The sequence below is a fragment of the Caenorhabditis remanei genome, chromosome X, assembly GCF_010183535.1.
Source record: "Caenorhabditis remanei strain PX506 chromosome X, whole genome shotgun sequence".
Classification (NCBI taxonomy): Eukaryota; Metazoa; Nematoda; class Chromadorea; order Rhabditida; family Rhabditidae; genus Caenorhabditis; species Caenorhabditis remanei.
The window spans coordinates 17,681,518-17,699,137 of record NC_071333.1 but is presented as its reverse complement, the minus strand read 5'-3'; the positions used below and the strand labels follow the sequence as shown (position 1 = coordinate 17,699,137).

Here is a 17,620-nt window from a genome sequence, read left to right as displayed (position 1 = left end):
GGGAAGGTGCGGTGCTTCTCCGGAGGAATGAATGAGAAGAAGAGAAGCATCGCGTCGTCTCGGTGGGAAATAATCGAATAATGTTCCGATTCCCATAAGAATTGAGAAACAAACGATTGGAACGAAGGGACACCGCAGTGTCTTTTTTAGTGAGAAGACACCTTTTTCTCTCCGTCTCTCACACTCTCACCCCACAAAAATGTATGATGACGTGTCAGGGACAGGTGAAGGAGGGGATTAGGAAGACAACCGAAGAAAGGTCGGTTATCGATTCTACCTATGATAATAATGAATAGACTATGGGTTGAGGGAAGATAGCACTGCTAACAAATATAGAAAGAAGACTACCATAAAGCCAGGAGGATTTCAAAGAGCACGATGAGATTTTAATCTCTTCTTTCGAAAAAGGAAGATCAAAAGGACTTCTCAAGGTAAACGAGTTGGTTCTGGCTTCCCCAACATTGGAAATGAGATTGACAAAGGTGTATTCACTTGAAGTAGACTTGTCTCAGAAAATGTTCATTATCTATCCGAGCGTATACACATTGTGTCATACCTCTGATCAGAAAAGCAATGGATTTGGTAAAAGTCACATTTGAAATGAAAGAGTGAGTGCGGGGATGGATATGTGTCGAGTATACGTGTTGTATGCAAATGTATTGTTTGCGATTGAATGCCAGCTCACAAAGCAGTTCTTTCCATATTTTTTGGAGGTAACATCAATAGTGAGATATTGAATCGACCGGGGGAGCCAGTCCCCTTGGTTTAAATTATAAGGCAATGTGAACTATGAGAAAAACCGCCACTATTTCAAAGGAGGTACTTCAAAAGCGGCACTTCAAAGAGAGATATTATACTGGTTACACGGATAATAGGTTCTTTGATATACCTGTACTTAAATGGAATGATAAGATAGTTTGAATTTCTGAACATCAAAGGCGGCTCTCCGTTGTCCTAACATTTACCAATTGTGATTTTGCCACGACAGAAATCTATAGCTGCGTTCCGAGAAGGAATCGAGTGTTGTTTTCATTCACATGTCAAAGTAGTCGAAATTAGTTGAGAAGTGCAGTGATCAGATCGACGATACATATATAAGAGGAACTAATTTGCTTTGCTTCGGATAATGATTCCATGCACTTTACAACTCCGTTTTTGCAAAAAAAGATCATGAGACGTTGAAGAAAAAAGGCTACTGGGTTACGGTATTTCGGAAGAGGCTGTGAAAAATGGAGAACGTTATCAAGAAGGGAGGAAGGGAACTACTGATGGTTGCTTCCAGAAGCTCAAGTAGTTTTTATCAGACATGTCGAAAATTGGGTCTGATTCAAAAGTGCGACTCATTTTTTGAAAATTTCAAAAAATTACAGTAAAGATGCTAAATTATAATAAATATTCACCTTTTGATTGAATTTTAAAGTCTTAGTCAAAAGCTATACCTTTTTCGAAAATATCTCAGTAAAAATTCAAAAATATAAAATTTTTTCGAAACATGTTTCAAAATAAACCGAACGGGCTTGACCGGCCCAAAACAAGTCTGGTTTTTATAATTTCGATAAACAGGAGAGCACTTTTACAAAAAAACACGAAATGTCTCCGATACAACACAAAAAAACAGGAACAGAAAATGAGACAATGATTCATTGTCCTAAAAACAAGAAATTCTGTTTTTTTTTGTTGTTTTGTTAGATGAAAAAAAACAAGAAACAAGTAAAGTGTGATGTTTTGTCACCTGAAGTCTTGTACTTTTGTCTCATTTTTCAGGAAAGATGGGTATCAGGTGTTTTGAATTCAAAAGGTGAAAAGAACAAGAAATATTAAAAGTAATGACGGAAAAACACTGGGTGGTCTTCTTCTAAATTATATGGGGTGGTGAGGGAGCGGGCTGTTAAACGACCTTAGTGCCACTCGGCCGGTGAGCGCACAATGAAATTTTTTATGAAGCTTCATCAAAAAGAAGTGACTCGTTAACGCAAAAAAAAAATTATATTCATTGCAAAGCTTCAATGTGTAGGGGATTTTGGAAATGCAACGTTCACTTAGAAAAAAAAATTAGAAAAATATCACTGAGAGAATCGAAATAGAAGTTTTGATCGAGAAGGAAAAAATATTGGAATCTGTTCATAATTTTTTTGCAGTGACCAAGGTGTAGGGATTTTCGTACATATCAGTTTTTAGAAAAATGTTTCTGAGCGAATCAGAATTGAAATTTTGATCGAGAGATATTGGAATACGTACATCTTTTGCAGCATTAAAACAGATAATATCCGCAACTCATTCAATTTCATATTCTGACACTATGCAATTAGCCTTTATGCAAATCATAGGTCCCATCAATGTGTTGAAATTGGAAATTTCGCAACCGTCGCAAATTGAGATGTTGTTTTTGAAATTATGATGATGATGATGTTATGATGCAATTTTTAAATTACTACTATGATCTCCGGAGCTGGAGAACAAAGAAACATCTGGAAAAATTGACATTGTTGCAAAACGCCATACTGATGAAATGTGAAACGGAAGTGTTAGGAAATTTCGTAAAGTTATTTTATCTACTTTAGCTTGTCAGAAAAGTAATGATCTTTTTATTTTCTTATATCTTCAGACATTTTTGAATTCAGAATTGCAACGGGCCGGGTCGAACCGAGTTGAGGTTTCTCACCGGTCTGGCTCGGCTCTGCTCGACTCGACCCGGTTCTCAGTACAAAACTTTGAAATTTTGAAATTTTTGTTTTTTTTTGTTCAAAAAGTCGAATAGGGAGACTATGGACTCAGCTATCGATTAAAACTCAAGCGTACATAGGTTTTTTGACTATTTTCGATGAAAATTCCAAAAATTTTCAAAAGATTTTGTAGATTTTTGACACCGGGTCCAGATTTTGCATATCTGGTTGAGAAAACTATGTTTATCAGCGTTTCGACCTTTGCATCCCTGTACACTGTGATCCCATCACTCCCCTGCTCTCTGAACAAACTTCCAGTAAAACAGACTACAACATAGTCTGTGTCATGTCTAGTTCACTTTTCCTAGAACACATCTTCCGGAGCTGTTTCAACCAACTTTAAAAACAAGCTGCTCTGTCAAACGTTCTCTGCTCATAATTGGGCAAAAAACGCGGCTCAGATGTGGCTCAGGTTTCATTGGTTGCTCGTTCTTTGAACGGCGGTCATTTAGGGATGCAAGTATAAAAGGAAAGGCTCGGGCGGAAGATAATGGAGGAGTTGGTACTTTCATTTTGAAAGATTTTTTTTCACGGGAAGTCTTTGGTGACCCAGCTTTCAAACTATCTATATATATGGTTATAGGGATTTTTGAGTACGCGAAGTCCATTTCTGCAATCAAAACCGGCTAAATGTCTCTGCGAGCCGAGTTATGGGCTGGTCATGCTTTTTCAATTGGTTATGCTTTTTAAATGGAATTCCAAATCAACAAATAGTATACACGAAGATTTACTCTTTAACCTTTTAAAAGGTAAAACGGTGGGAAACACAAACGGAACTTCGCGGTGACGTAGTCTGCCGATATGAATTTCCATGTGAAAAAACTTGACCATATGAAAAGTTTGAGAGTTTATAACTCGGCTCAAATTTATAGATCACTTGAAAGCCGCGTCTCCATAGACTTCCCTTGTGAGCAATCATAGTCATTCTAATGTTCATTGCGATGAATTTACAGCCAATCAAGCAAGTTTTGAGCTTTCCTGTCTGGTTTTCATATTTTCATATTAGTAATCTTGTCTTTTCTTTTTTCTATTCATCGCTTATCCCCGCTATGCTTCAAATCACAAGAATTCCTCTTTTCAGCTCTTTTCACCTCAATTCATCGGCTTTTTGGCATTTTGCTCTGTTCTAATCCCTCTTCTCGACCCATCCAAAAGATATTCAGAGAGATGACAGGTCGGCTGTGACGTTCTGCATTCTTCATCTTTTCCACCGCGTGCCTACTCTTTAGTTTTTGAAACATCTGTTAGCTTTCCAACTTCATATTCTTCTTTTTTTCCTTTGCTAAGTGTTTACTCATTGATTTCTGATCTTCTACGTCACTTGCAAACAGGTAACCTAAACCGCCAAAGAGTTCTCAGGGAAAATGAGGAATATTTCTATCAAGGTTGTGTTTTGTGGAATGATGTTTGGTCAGTTGTATGCCTATGTTTGACCGTAAGTGGTGACCTTTGAAAGCTTTTTTGTCCGAGGTAGACATAACATTCCTATCTTTTTCATACATTCACACATTCGAAAAAAACTTTGAGTATGAGTAATTCTTCCAATTCCCAAGGTGAGTTTTTCAAATAAATGATGTAACAAATGATGTAATAATGTTACGAGGTGAGAACCTGTCACTCTTCACCAAAAATTGAACTAAGTTCTTGGAAAACTTTTAAAACTCGAAAAACCAACTTCACAAGTTATTTTCCGCTTCACCTGTTTCATAGTAGTATATTTGTATCTTTGCATCTTGCTTGACGGAATTATAAAACACCTTTAAAAATCAAACTCCATGATCTTTAAAATATCCAATTATCGCACATTTCATATGAATCCTTTGTTTCAAAGGCTAGCTGCTTGAGCATAAAATAAATGAACAAATTAGTCATTCGCTTTGTTGGTGTGACAAGTGCGCACCTTCAGGTACCCTTGCATTTTTTAGTCCTCCTGGTCCCTTTAGCTAACGGATTAGGCCAACCGACTTTTGAGATCGGGGAACCAAAAAAACCTCGAATATCTTTCACAGGATTACCGATCTGTCTTGTGACTGAACATCGAACAAAGAAACTCTCGGAAATCTCAGCCACGTGGTTCTCTCTTTTTGTATCTTGAGATATATGACTAATGCTGACTGGCTTTCTTCGAATTGTATCCTTTTGAGTCTCTATTGACAAACAAATCAGACAAACAATGGATTACGAAATTCAGTGATCCTTGGAATCTGAGTTTCAAGATTTTAGGAATCCACAGTCCGAGTTTCGTAATAGTCATAACATCATTTCTTCAGACACCGTATGAATTTAGGATAAGCGGCATTCCGATAAGACCGTCGTCATCGCATATACTGTGTAGTCTGACGTCACTTTTATTCCTAGTCTTTATCAAAGGTGTAAATAAGACCATTAATGACAGAACAATGGTACATGGCGAGCCTGCTTACAGCGGCGGGGGTCTACCTCACGGTAGGTCCGCTAGCTGCGACGAGAGATTTTGATAGGTCTCTCGTCTGTCTTTTTTATCAGACGGTGGGTTTGTGCAGAAGGTCGAGCTCAGGGAACATCATCACCTTTGATTCCACCGGCATCACTATTGGTTAGGTATAGCTGCACGCAGTGGACTCAGGTTCCGACTTAACCTTCGCCCTCCCGAAAATTTAACACCACAGGATTCCTCCAACTTTGTCATAGATATATAATGTTGTTATATTCCTAACGATAACTGCTATTCATAGTCGTAATAAATCACCTGCTCGGCTACTGTTGGTTACCTAAATTTGAATCCAAATGCGTCTTATCCTCTTTTTTCTTCTGACCACTTTATTTTGGTGTCGCCTCAATTTTAGATAGACTGAATAATGTGGTGTCCCATATTTGTTCATGGTCTTTTCCAGAACCTATTTATATGATCATTCATGTTTATTTTCAAAGATCTCCTCTCTCAATCATCCATCCATTATGTCTCATGTTTGATGCTTTATATTTTTCCATTCTCCATTTTCCTGTAAGCGGTGTTTCATAAAGATGAAACAAAAATCTGTTGGGGCTCTTTGCAAAATGAACGAATGTTGGATGTAAGACACCAAAACAAAGAGAAAAACTTTTCAAAAAACACTTTCAAAACTATCTTGCCAATTTATTCTGCTTCTGTCGTCTCCAACTTCTCACCAAGTTCTCTTCTTCCCACCCGCTGTGTTCTCTGTCTACGTCAAAAGACTAGAGCTCAGGCGAGCCCGGGGAAACGAAGAGAAGAATGTCATCTTCAAAGACAAGGACGCAATCTTTTGTCAAAACCGAGAGAGATACAGACCGAGAGAAACGTTTCGGACTGCTAGGTCTCGGCCGATTGCAAAGATCCTTTTTTCCTCCCCTTGCGACCCACGGTAGAGTTTGGGGTGGCGTTGAGAAAATAGAGTATGTCGTGGAAAAATGAGTGAAGAAAGAGGCGAGAGAGACTACTGAAGAACGGCGAGAATCCGGGGAGAGCCTTGTTTCTCAATTTCTCTCCGCTTTCTCTCTCTCATTGAAATTATCCTCAACTGGATGCTCTCCTACAATCGAATACTATTTTTGTTGGGTGGCCGGACAGGGAGAGTGTGTGTGCATCATCTCTTCTCTCTCGCTGTTTTTCAAAGATTGCTCAGAGCCCCAATGGCAAAAAGTCGGGAAGAGGGTCCCCCCCCCCCCGACTCTGGGTCCACCCTTTTCTGGTTATCTATTCTTCTTTTCTTTTTTTTCGGAGTGGAGTTCTGTCACTTTTTCTTCTTGAAGCAGCAGCTTTCTGTAACTCCTTTCTTTATTTACTCCTTCTTTTCTTTTCGTTTTTCTGCAAAGAGGGAAGAAAAAACTTTTATTCAAAAACTTCTGCGTCCCCTCCTCTTTCCTCCGACCGCCCCTAAGCCCAACACATTCAAAGGGGTGGAGAAAGGACACGCCCCTTTTTTGCTCTTCTCTTGCTGCTTCTTTATTCTAGACGACACAGCTGCCTCTCAATTTTTGCTCACTCCCTAACTTTTCATAGATAAGATACTCTTCTAAAGTTTCCTCACATCTCACGGATATCTTCCTGACTTTTCTTAGTCACATTCATTCTTTCGTCTTTTTCATTCCTTTTCATTCCAGAAAGTGAACAAGTCAAAATGAAGGCGACACTCATCGAAATCACCACACGAGAGAATCTCCGTAGAGCTCAGGCTCAATGCTCTCGCCATATTAGCGCCATCTACTTCCCATTCTCAATTCATACCCAACTTGAAGAAAGGTAACAACTTATAGTCTAAGACTAGTCATTCAACTTGAATATTTTATTTTCAGCTTCCCGGAAAGCCCAGTCAGAGTCTTTGTCTATCCAAACATCTCGCATCCGAAAATGTTCTTCATGTTCAAAAATAACGAGTATATCAAGTAAGTTACATACTAGTATTGTTTGTAGATAAGAGATTGGGGCCATGCGATGTGTAATAGAAGACATGGAGGAAGTTTAAACTTTTTTCTCTCAAAACCAATTGAAATCCGAGCAGGGCCCCCCAATAAAAAGCTGTCTGGTAGTATTTGTTTTGTCTCTCAACTCTTATCTCTGGTCGAGTTGTTCCAACGACTTAACACAAAGTCAAAGTTCAAAACTTTCAGACCAACTTTGGCTCTGGCTCAAGTTTCCGGAACCAGCATGAACCGTCTGGAGCTGATCGATCTGCTCCACGAGTTTCGGTAAGTGACCCCAATTATCCTAATCATCTCTCATTCCGGTCTTCCATTGCTCAGAACACGTGTATTCGGCGCCAAGCGTCAACCTCATCTTGTGATTGCCGAGGAACACCTCATTAAAATGGTTCGCTTAAGCTTGTGAAAAATCATGAAATGGGTTTGTTGTGAATTCACAAGACGGACCGAGAATAACAAACACTTGTTTTGTTTTTGGTTGTTTTTTCGTAGACTCAAACTGAAATTTTCTTTTTTTTTCTTGCCGTGTGTCCTCTTATGAATTCATACATCCTCATTTTTCTTTGCTTGTAAACAGCTGGCTAGGTTGTAACTTGTCACCCTTGATCAAATTAATGCTCCATTTCAGGTATATCGATGCAACGTCATCAATTTACTTTCTTGTTTTTAAAAATAGTTTCTAAAGACAGACAGACGACTGTCTTGGGAAACATTTTGAGTCTAGTTGTTTAATTGTAATCGAAAAATTTTCAAATTGCTGTCTACCTTCATAACTCATTATTTTTCAGTACGGAGTCGCTATGCGCATGTCTTCCACCGATTGGACCAACAATGATCTCAGACTCTCTCTCTTCTACATGACAGAGACCCAGAAAAATCTTGCCCTCACAACCCCTTTGCCAAATGTCCCAAAGGGATATTACTACGACGAGGTAAACGGATTGTCTTATAAGTCTTAACACAATTTGTTCACTTTTCCTCACTTTTCCAGATCGAGCCAACCGAGGAGGCTGAAATTGTTAACAACACCTGGAAGCATGCAGGAGCCGGCGATCTCGAACAAACAATGTAAGTGTAAGAAAAGAAAGGGGAAAAAGTTCGAACAAAGATCAAGTGTCGAAAAAGAGTGGGCAAGGTGAGGGACAATGAAAGAACAATGACGTATGGCAAAACTTTAAAATGAAATTTTTTCTTTTCCCATCATCTCTGAGTGTTTATTTGTTGACCATTGGGCATCCCCCGAGAAATGAAAGTGCATCTGCATCTCTATCCGTGATCTTTGAAGATTATATTTATTTTCTTATTTTCACTGTGATGTGAGATTGAATGGGATGTTACACTAGGAAGGAAAAATTCCGCGGGGGAAAAGAGAAAAGATGACTAATATACAATATGACGTATAAATTTGATTTGAATATTCATGTACATCTTTCCAGGGCTAAATTGCTTAGATTACCTTCGTCATGCATTCGTTTCAACGGGAAGCCGGTCGCTTTCGAGATGATCGACCCTGCTGGCTTTTTCAACAACCAGTATGTTTTCGAGGATCATCGCAGAAAGGGACTTGGGAATGCAGTGGAGATGGATTTGATTCACAAAACTTTAAGGTATGACATAACGCTACAGTAATCCTGGTATCTATTTTTTTTCTTCTTTTTAGCCTCGGGTTTTCACCATTCAAAACGGTTGCCAAAGATAACAAGATTGTTTTGGACGCTTCAGTTGCCAACAAGTTGTGGACCATGTGGAGCGACGAAGACGGAAACGCCAAAACTGTTGTTTTCCAGACATGGCATTGCGTTTGAGCAATGTCAACATTTCCACTTTCATCACATTGATGACATTTATACCATATTGGTATCTTTTTTCATGCCCACCCCCTAATTTCCGTAAATAGTTCTAGCATCTAGGACCATACCACATTCTTCATTCCACCCTTCTAATTAAATAATAATTAAAACCACTCCTCTTAAAAAGTAGCTCATATCTTATTTCGTTGTTTAAACACATTCTTGTTCGTTGTTAGTTGAAACAAACCAATTTTCCTTCCATTTTATTTGAGCTTCTTCTAAAAAATTCCTTGTGTAAATTATAATAATAGTCAGAACTGCAATTAGAAGAAATGAAATAATAAATGCATGTTTCTGAAGTTGTATGATGTTCATGGTATTCACTGAGAGAAGTTCATTGAAAGAAACAAACAAAAATCTCATTTTCCCCAGAGCAACTAGAAAACATTCCCACAAGAGCGAAACTAATGACGAAAAATATTTTGAACTAGGAAAAATAGGCGGCCAAAGCGTTGGATGATGCGAGAAGGTCACCTGAAAATGGGGACACATTTTAAAATAGGGGAGCAAGGTCGCTTACTTCCAGTTGTGCAAACTTTGCAAGTGTTGGGGCACAAGCCTTCGACAAAGTCGATTATTGAATCACGAAGTTTTGGGCAATCCTTACAACCTGCAAGAAAGTTGAATGTATGCAAATTTTTCCGTCATAGCCAAACTCACTTTTGCACGTGGCCTTTCTTTGGCACGCTGTCTTTCCAACCAATGGGTCCAAATACTGTCTGATAAGTGGTAGAGATTCACGGATTAATGGGAGGGATTCACGGATTAGAGGTAGGGACTCTTTGAGAAGAGGTAACGCGTTCTGAACATTTTTGGTGAACTTGTTAACATTGTTTTGATATAAGGTACCTTGAGGGCCTCTTCGTCGAAAGTTGAAGACGCAGATGTTGTTCCTGAGCCTTCAACTGGGGCAATAGAGGATCCATCATCGTTGGTTCCGAGAACTAGGGGTAGGTCAGACTGGACTAATGGCAGGGAGCTCTCCAGGGCGGGAAGGGTAGAACTGCAATTTGTAATGGACTAATTTCACAAGAATTTAATCTTACTCATTCATCTGATCGGACAATTCACTAATGACATTGAAATGATGTTGAAGAATACTTCCAATGCAGATTGGCTGCAGACTCTCGCATATATCCAACAAATCCGCACAATCCGTTGCATCCGTCACTGTGAAAATGGTGAAAATGAGGAAAAGGAGAACGACCATCCGAGACACTGCCATCCTGACTAAATGAGTGTGAATCCGATTGAGAAAATGTTTGCACAGACTGTAAAAGTATCAAGCGAAACTAATGAGTGTCAATGTTTGATTTAATTTAACACTGTTAGTTTTCACACCCTTTTCTCTCATTATTTGCTCGGAAAAATTAGAAAATTCGATTTTTGGATCAATTTTTTGAACTATGCCGCTAGTCCGCACACCTGGAGTCAAAGATCACCACTAAAGAGAATTTCTTTTTTTTTGCTGCATTGCGAAGATCGCCACATGACATGAAGAACGTGGAAAAGGGTATTAGATTACTTGTTTCCCCTGCGGAAACTGAAGGAGACGAGTTAACGAGCCCTGAATAATTGAACGATGTTTGCGGAAATCTGTGTTTTGTTGAGGATAAATGTTAGGTTGTGAAAAATTTGGAGCATATTGTGAGAAGAACTGGAAAGGGACGGCAGACTTGCAAAATATCGACCCGGAGTCAAAAATGTGCACGATTATTTGAAATTTTATCAAAAATAGTCAAAACTCTTGATTGAAAACATTTTTGCGGAAAAATCAAAAAAATACTCGAATTTTGTACTAAGACACGGACCGGTCCGTTGCAAGTTTTGAAACGATGCAAAATACTACTGATTCGGAGATCTTATGTATCACATTTTTGCTCTGTCGTTTTGATTGGGATCTTATTCTCTTATTTTCAAATCTGGGAAAAGTTTCGGTTTTTTATGCATCTGCATTCATTCTGTTGTTGTTTGTGAAGCACTTATTGGATGATCTGATCTAAGGATTCAATGTGATGTTATGTTGTTATTCTATCCGTGTTCTCTGATTTCTGGCTCGTTGAGTAATAAAAATTAAGATTCATTACACCACTGAAATTTTATTTCGATTTCACAACATACATAATACAAATCAAGAAGACAAGCATAAATAAGAAATTTTGATAGAAATTTTTCACTCCATTCACTTTTTTCATTCATGGTCTCATGGCTGTTCAAACGGATACCATCTCGCTTGCGATTTCTCTTCACGGATAATTGCTCTCCACAAGTCTTTACACCTGAAAACCCAAAACAGGTGACCAAACATTGAAGATGATTAGGAAAAGTGGGAAGGATAGAAAAGAGGAGGGAAGGGGAGTGAAACAAACTTGTGCAACGGCAATTGCATCCGGGACAGAGTGCGTGACGCGATTCCGAATGTGCCAGTTTCTGTGATGAGCTGAAAAGAAAAAAGGTTCGGGGGATTCTACATGCACCAAAAGTACCTCTACAGTAAGAAAGACCTCGCAGAGTGTATGTTTTGGTATCGAAAATGTAAGACATTCATTGAATTGCACGGATCTTGCCGCTTTTTTCTGACTAGTCTTTTTCTTTTTCAGCGGCTTTTCTTCCCCGTCTAAAAGTGTAACACGAAGAGCGACATCTGAAAAACACAAGGTCGAAAAACATTTCCTTCCGGTCTAAACTCACTTCCTCCATTCCTAAACCGCACATTTCTCACTTTGAAAATGTTCATTGTGAGACGCTGAGCGTGAGAGAGATACGACAATGCAAAGAGAACTTGGCCGTACCCTTTCTGCAAGAAAAGCACATAATATTACAACTCATTAATTCTATACACTCTCACATTGTCTCCATCTTCATACGGAAGAACTTCCGCCCAGAATAATGTAGGGCAGTCGTGCTCGAAGTGCTCGTTTATTCTGCCTAGCGTTAACCAGCAATACCCAACACATTCATCAACGCTGAAGAATATATTTTATGATGATGTACAAAATATTTTTCTGAATTACCTAAACTGGTCATAATCATATACCATTACTTCCAGACGGCATGTACTAACTTGTTGTGCTGTTACCTGAAAAACAAGCAAATTAAAAGCAAAACACACTATATCTTACATACCGAAAAGTAGAAATCCTCGTTAATAAGAGGGGATGCGGTTCCGTTATAAACTTTTGTTTGATGGTCTTCTGGTTTCTTAGAGTCCGGGATCTAAATTTAAATTTTTGTTATTTCTTAAATTTTAAAATATCACCAACCTCCAAAGAAACTTTCATAAAGGGGTTCGGAAGATCATCCTCTCTTTTTGTGGGAAGATCCACTGCTTTGATAATTGTCACTGTTAATAAATTGAGATTGACATCATGACTGACACTCAATTGGATTGAGCCGACTGCCGCCATGGTCACTGAACTACATGCCGATTCGTCACCCGTCTGGAAAAAATAGAAATAGAAACACTTGAAGAATAGAGACAAGGGGATGTCACTTGCAAAACTCTGAGTCTAAAGTCTAAAGTATGGCTGTTATTATATCCAACTCACCGGGAATTGATAAAGTCCTCTATCGAACTGATTTTGATGCAGATTTGAAAACATGCTCCTTGCTCCTTTCTTCGCTTTTGGAATCATAAACAAGTTGGATAAATCACCTTTTGGAATATTGGTTACAGCAGGGAAACCTTCCCCAATTTTTCTACAAAAACTTTTTTTTTGAGTCAAAACTTTAAAAAAGACTAGTTACATTTCGTTTACAGTAGTTTCATCTGTGTTTGTCCGGTATATCGTTGTACACCTCCGATGCGTCGGGTTCTCTCCCATATCAAGCACGTTTTGATCATACCTAAGGAAAAAACGTCATGGTCTTATTTCTTAATATTTTCTTACCAGTTGAGTTTGTTTTTGCTTTTGACAAGCAAAAATGATACAAATAGCACAACAATCACCACGGTCGCACATAAAACTATCAGAAAATTTTGTTCTGTTACTTCAAGGTTTTCCAGCACATCTGGTATCTTCATTACCCTGCAAAAAGTGTATGTGAACCTAATTTTCAAAAATGTTTAGAATGTTAAACAAAGAGAGACATCTAAAACACAACTGAAATTTATATTATATTCACAGACTAATTCGAGAACATAGAAAAGGTCATGAGAGAAAGAAATATGCGTGCTTGATTAACTAGGGGTATAATAGTAAAATAAGCTTCGTTTGATGGATGAACTGTCATGTTTTAACAAGAATCATGATGCTTTGAAAATAGATGGAAAAAATACTCGTCATTTCAGAGAATCAGTTTATAATGACCAAGAACAACGTAGCAGAAGGGGTATTTAAATCTTATACTACACCTACGCTGAGGTGTTGATGGAAATGGAAACCATATAATATGAGTTAAAGGAAAAATGAGAAAACACAAAACTGATCTTTAAAAGGATTCGACGTAGCTAATGTAGATCAAAGCTCGTTACACTAAGATCGGCTTAACAAAACAAATGTTAATTTTATTGCAATTATATTTTGTTTCATTATGAATAATGAACAAATCAAACAGTTTCTTTGTGTTTTGTTTGTTATTTCACAGTTCCTTCCTATCAAGACAGAACCAAAATATTATTCTAAAAAAACTCAATTTAAAATCCATTCTTCAATTCTTAATTTCGGTGAATTGAGTAACCAATGAATTAATAACCATGTCTATCTTCTCGAAAATGAATAAGACTCACAGACCAGGAAATATTTGGGTGGTATTTTTAAGAAGGATCATCATTTTCGAACGAGAAGAAAAAAAATCAAATTGAATTGCCCCCACGTCATATGTAAGGCGCAGAGCAAAACCTAATTTCCTTATGGGAGAAGTATCAGTGTCATGAAAGTGGCCAAGGGATAAGAAATGAAAAAAAGGAAAAAGAAAATCAGAAAGTTTCTGTCAGAGATTAGATTCTTGTTGGGAAGACTTTCAATTTTTGAAAAAAAAACAGAAAATAGTATTTCCACTACTACATGTTTATTATATTTGTTAATATACATATAAATAAGAAAACATTGAAATTCCTAACGTATTAGTTTGGTTTTCTCAAGAAGATTAAAACGGATAAATATGTTTGGTGTACTTTCGTAAAGTAGTAGGATAAAAGTCTCTCATAATGGAAAGGCCTGAACATTCTAATTAGAAAATGAGACATTTAAAGGTTCCGTTGCGGAATGAGTAACTTAATAAAATGAGTTACTGGAAAATTATAGGTATATCATATATGCTGAAAAAACCACCACGTCTAATATCAGTAGCATAATTTACTTAACACACGTAAAACCGAGTTATTTATGTATTTCTAACAAATGCCAAATGCAGAAAAAGGTCATCGTGCGAATTCTATGAAATACCCCTCCTCTCACCGAAATAGAGATTTTGAAGAGCACTAAAAAACGGAATACGGGCGGGGCGGCCCGACCTAATTTTTCTGGGTCAGAAAAATTAGAAAACAGCTCCCAACATATGTCTGTCAAAATTTTCAAATTTGTATTCCTAACTGAAAATATGTAAATTAATTGATGTCTTCGGGTTTCAAACTTTTAGTGAACAAAAATGATATCATTCGGTTTAAATTACAGATGTCATAATTTTTTTGTACATTGTGTGGAATCATTTCAAAATCAAGAGCACCTGCAGTCACCAGAACTATATAGAAAAAAATTTTGAATGCCTGCAAAAGCTATGCAGTTTGAAATACGAAATGAGAAAAAGAGAATTCCATAGCCAGAAATTCCAAAAAAAGAACAAAACCAAGTGTCTAGAATCAAAACAATCTGCTAACACAGCTAGTGACTCTCCATCGTTGAATGTGACCCACTTTTCAACGCCCGTCCCGGAAGAGAAAAAAAACGAGTCGACTGAAAAATGGCAAAAAAAAACAACACAAGCAATGGGGGAATAAAGAATATTTTAGAGGAAAAGACAGAGAAAATAATAAAACGACAGGATATTAGTAGATTGGAAGGTAAAACGTATGTGTAGGAGTAGGTGCGGAACCCATTCCTCTTTCTTATGTCTCATTTCCTCCCACATTTTTCAAAATTCTCGAGAATGTCGTCGTGGACAAGAAACGCGAGGGAATAGATCAAAAATTGAAGAAGAGAAATGGAGGAAAATGTTTTTTTTTTCACATTTTCACTTTTCTGGTTTGATTACATGTTTTTTCATCAAATTCTTTTCTCGGTTTTCTCAACATCAACTCTTCTACTTCTTCTGGCTTCTGAGTATAAATCTGAGAGACAAAAGAATGATAATTGGTTAGTGGAAATGGAGTAGAGTCTGGAATTGGAAAAGAAAACATTGGTACATTCTTATCCAGTGAGAAGCATAAAGAAATGAACTTGAAATATCTTTTGAACATCTAAAGAATGCCACCAATAAAAATTATACTCAAAATGTCGAGACTTATATACATTATACAGCTAATGAGAGTCTCAGATGTTTTCCATTCATTACATATAATTGAAAGAGAAAGGCAAAAAAAATCGTACTAGTTTTAGCAGAATTTTATATGAGATATATGAGAAATAGAGATAGGAAACAATGTATTGAAAGAAATAATATAATATGGTACTACCGGCTGGAAAAATGTGGAAAATTAGTAATGAAGGGATACTTAAAATCTAGCAGAGCCCCAAGGGCTTCGGACAGGTGCTATTTTGCTTTCAATGAAAAATGAAAACTTATTTATTTTCGTATAGTTGTGGTTTCCAGTGTTCAGTTTTAACTTTAGTTTTGTCAGTAGTCAATATACAGAATTGAGAATTCAGAAATGAGAATAAGACAACAAGAAACATCTAGAGGGTTCTTTTTTTATTAAGGAGAACAGAAGACTATTTTTTGCTCTAATGAACAACTTGCTCCTTCGAGAGCTACAAATAGAATGAATGCTACTTTTCATTTTTATCATTTATTTTGAAAGAGTGGGACTATACTAACAAAATCCTATTAAAACTAGGAAATTAAAAGGAACTAAAGTGAAACGAACTTTTTCTTTTTTCGGTTTTTTCTACTTTGATTTCAATTCCTTTCTTGGGATGTGAGGTTTTCTTTATCAGAAACAAAAAAATAAATGAGAAAGTGACGGGAAATGATGCTCGTATTCTAAACACGCCTCCATCTTTCTTTCCCATTAATTAAAATTCTAGCGTTTTCGGCGTGGAGTTCAATTGAATTGAATGAATACCAAACAAGTTTGAGCTTTGAGGAGACATAGTATGAGAGAAAAACTGCCCTTTTATACTAGTATGAGTAACGAGCTGGGTAGATTCTTGAAAAAAACGACTACTGGAACTTTTTTGGGATAAATGAATGGAAGAGATTTGTACTTCTTTTTTTAGTTCGACCACCACTATACGAGCTACCGCTAATAAATGAATTGAAAGATAAAAAAGTGCAGAGGTGGTGTGCGGACTGAAACATAACTTGAAACAAAACTTATGTATATGCGGGGTAACATGTCTAGATTTTCAAAAATAGAAGAAATTGGGTTTCTACGAATAAAAATATAAAATAACAAGTTTCAATCAAATTTGATTATCTAGAAGTAATCAAAACTCTAGAGATTCGAAAACTTGGGTTTCCAGGTACTAGGTTAGAAACTTCTGAGAATATGGATAATACTTACTTCGATTGAAATTTATTCCTGTAATAAATAGACTGAAAAAAACATACTTAAATTTATTTTTTCATTACCGGCAGGGATGAGAAAAAAAGTTCAGTTGGTTCCCCGGAATTTCTCAACATTGATCTAGCAAAAAAGCAACACCTATTTGTCAGATTAGTTATCTACGTACTGACTTTGCAAACTCACAAGTTTGGTACTATCACACTCTACAATAGACTCAACAGTCAAGTTTTTGGAGTCTCCATAAGAATATCCGAAAATTTCCCAAAATCACGCTGGAGGAATTCAACCGTTTTACATTTCAGCATTCGAGCCAATAATACTTTTCTCGTCCACCCCCTGCCCCTATCCCTCCGTTCGTTTGCTTCATTCATTTGTTATGGAAAAATAGAAGGAAAGAGCACCAAGCCACAAACACATTACTAGTTTTTTTTTTTCGACTACTGAAAATAAAAAGAGAAAATGATATGATTTTCAGAATAGTGAGGCGTGAGGTTGGTATCCCATGGGAGTAAGGATAATGAGCACCGTTCAATATTATTACAAAGAAACAAAAAAGACGAAAACCAAAAAGAAGCAATAAAAAACACAACCACATCAAAAATAATTTTGAATTGGAAAGAGAGAAGAAGAAAAAAAAGAGAAGAGAGCCATGGCTATGAAAAATAATTTTTTAACGCTTTTTTTCGCTTCGATGGTCTTCAATGTTTAGCATATCATGCGCTTTTCAATGAAATCATCCAGAGAAGAAAAAACGAGAAAATGGGGTGGATACTAGTAGAATTGAAAATGAAGAACGCGGAGTCTAAACAGGAGACTAGAAATAAACCAAGAGGAGAAAAGCAAAAAAACTGACCAGGAGATATATGGATGGATGGATTCCTTCCCGAAGTCTATGCTTATCTACTTATGTTCTTATAGTTAATCATGTTGTGAGGGTGAGCTAGCCGTTTTACTAGAACTGG

General features: G+C 37.1%; 3 protein-coding genes across 3 annotated transcripts; 1 reads left to right on the top strand and 2 right to left on the bottom strand.

The window, feature by feature from the left end:
- Nucleotides 1-6,841: 6,841 nt before the first annotated feature.
- GCK72_025573 (uncharacterized protein) lies at nt 6,842-8,947 on the top strand (the record flags this gene model as incomplete). The annotated part of the gene is made up of 8 exons (XM_003106254.2): nt 6,842-6,963; nt 7,017-7,106; nt 7,332-7,409; nt 7,464-7,530; nt 7,931-8,074; nt 8,134-8,210; nt 8,579-8,749; nt 8,803-8,947. The coding sequence occupies 8 exons, from the start codon at nt 6,842-6,844 to the stop codon at nt 8,945-8,947; spliced, it is 894 nt and encodes a 297-aa protein (XP_003106302.1).
- Nucleotides 8,948-9,419: 472 nt separating this feature from the next.
- On the bottom strand, nt 9,420-10,217 carry GCK72_025572 (uncharacterized protein; the record flags this gene model as incomplete). The annotated part of the gene is made up of 5 exons (XM_003106146.2): nt 9,420-9,466; nt 9,513-9,602; nt 9,653-9,794; nt 9,842-9,995; nt 10,039-10,217. The coding sequence occupies 5 exons, from the start codon at nt 10,215-10,217 to the stop codon at nt 9,420-9,422; spliced, it is 612 nt and encodes a 203-aa protein (XP_003106194.2).
- Nucleotides 10,218-11,195: 978 nt separating this feature from the next.
- GCK72_025571 (uncharacterized protein) lies at nt 11,196-12,836 on the bottom strand (the record flags this gene model as incomplete). The annotated part of the gene is made up of 10 exons (XM_053736395.1): nt 11,196-11,271; nt 11,362-11,432; nt 11,479-11,636; nt 11,684-11,789; nt 11,841-11,958; nt 12,007-12,071; nt 12,119-12,208; nt 12,256-12,432; nt 12,541-12,691; nt 12,751-12,836. 10 exons carry the CDS (start codon nt 12,834-12,836, stop codon nt 11,196-11,198), a joined length of 1,098 nt encoding a protein of 365 aa, XP_053579961.1.
- Nucleotides 12,837-17,620: the final 4,784 nt, after the last annotated feature.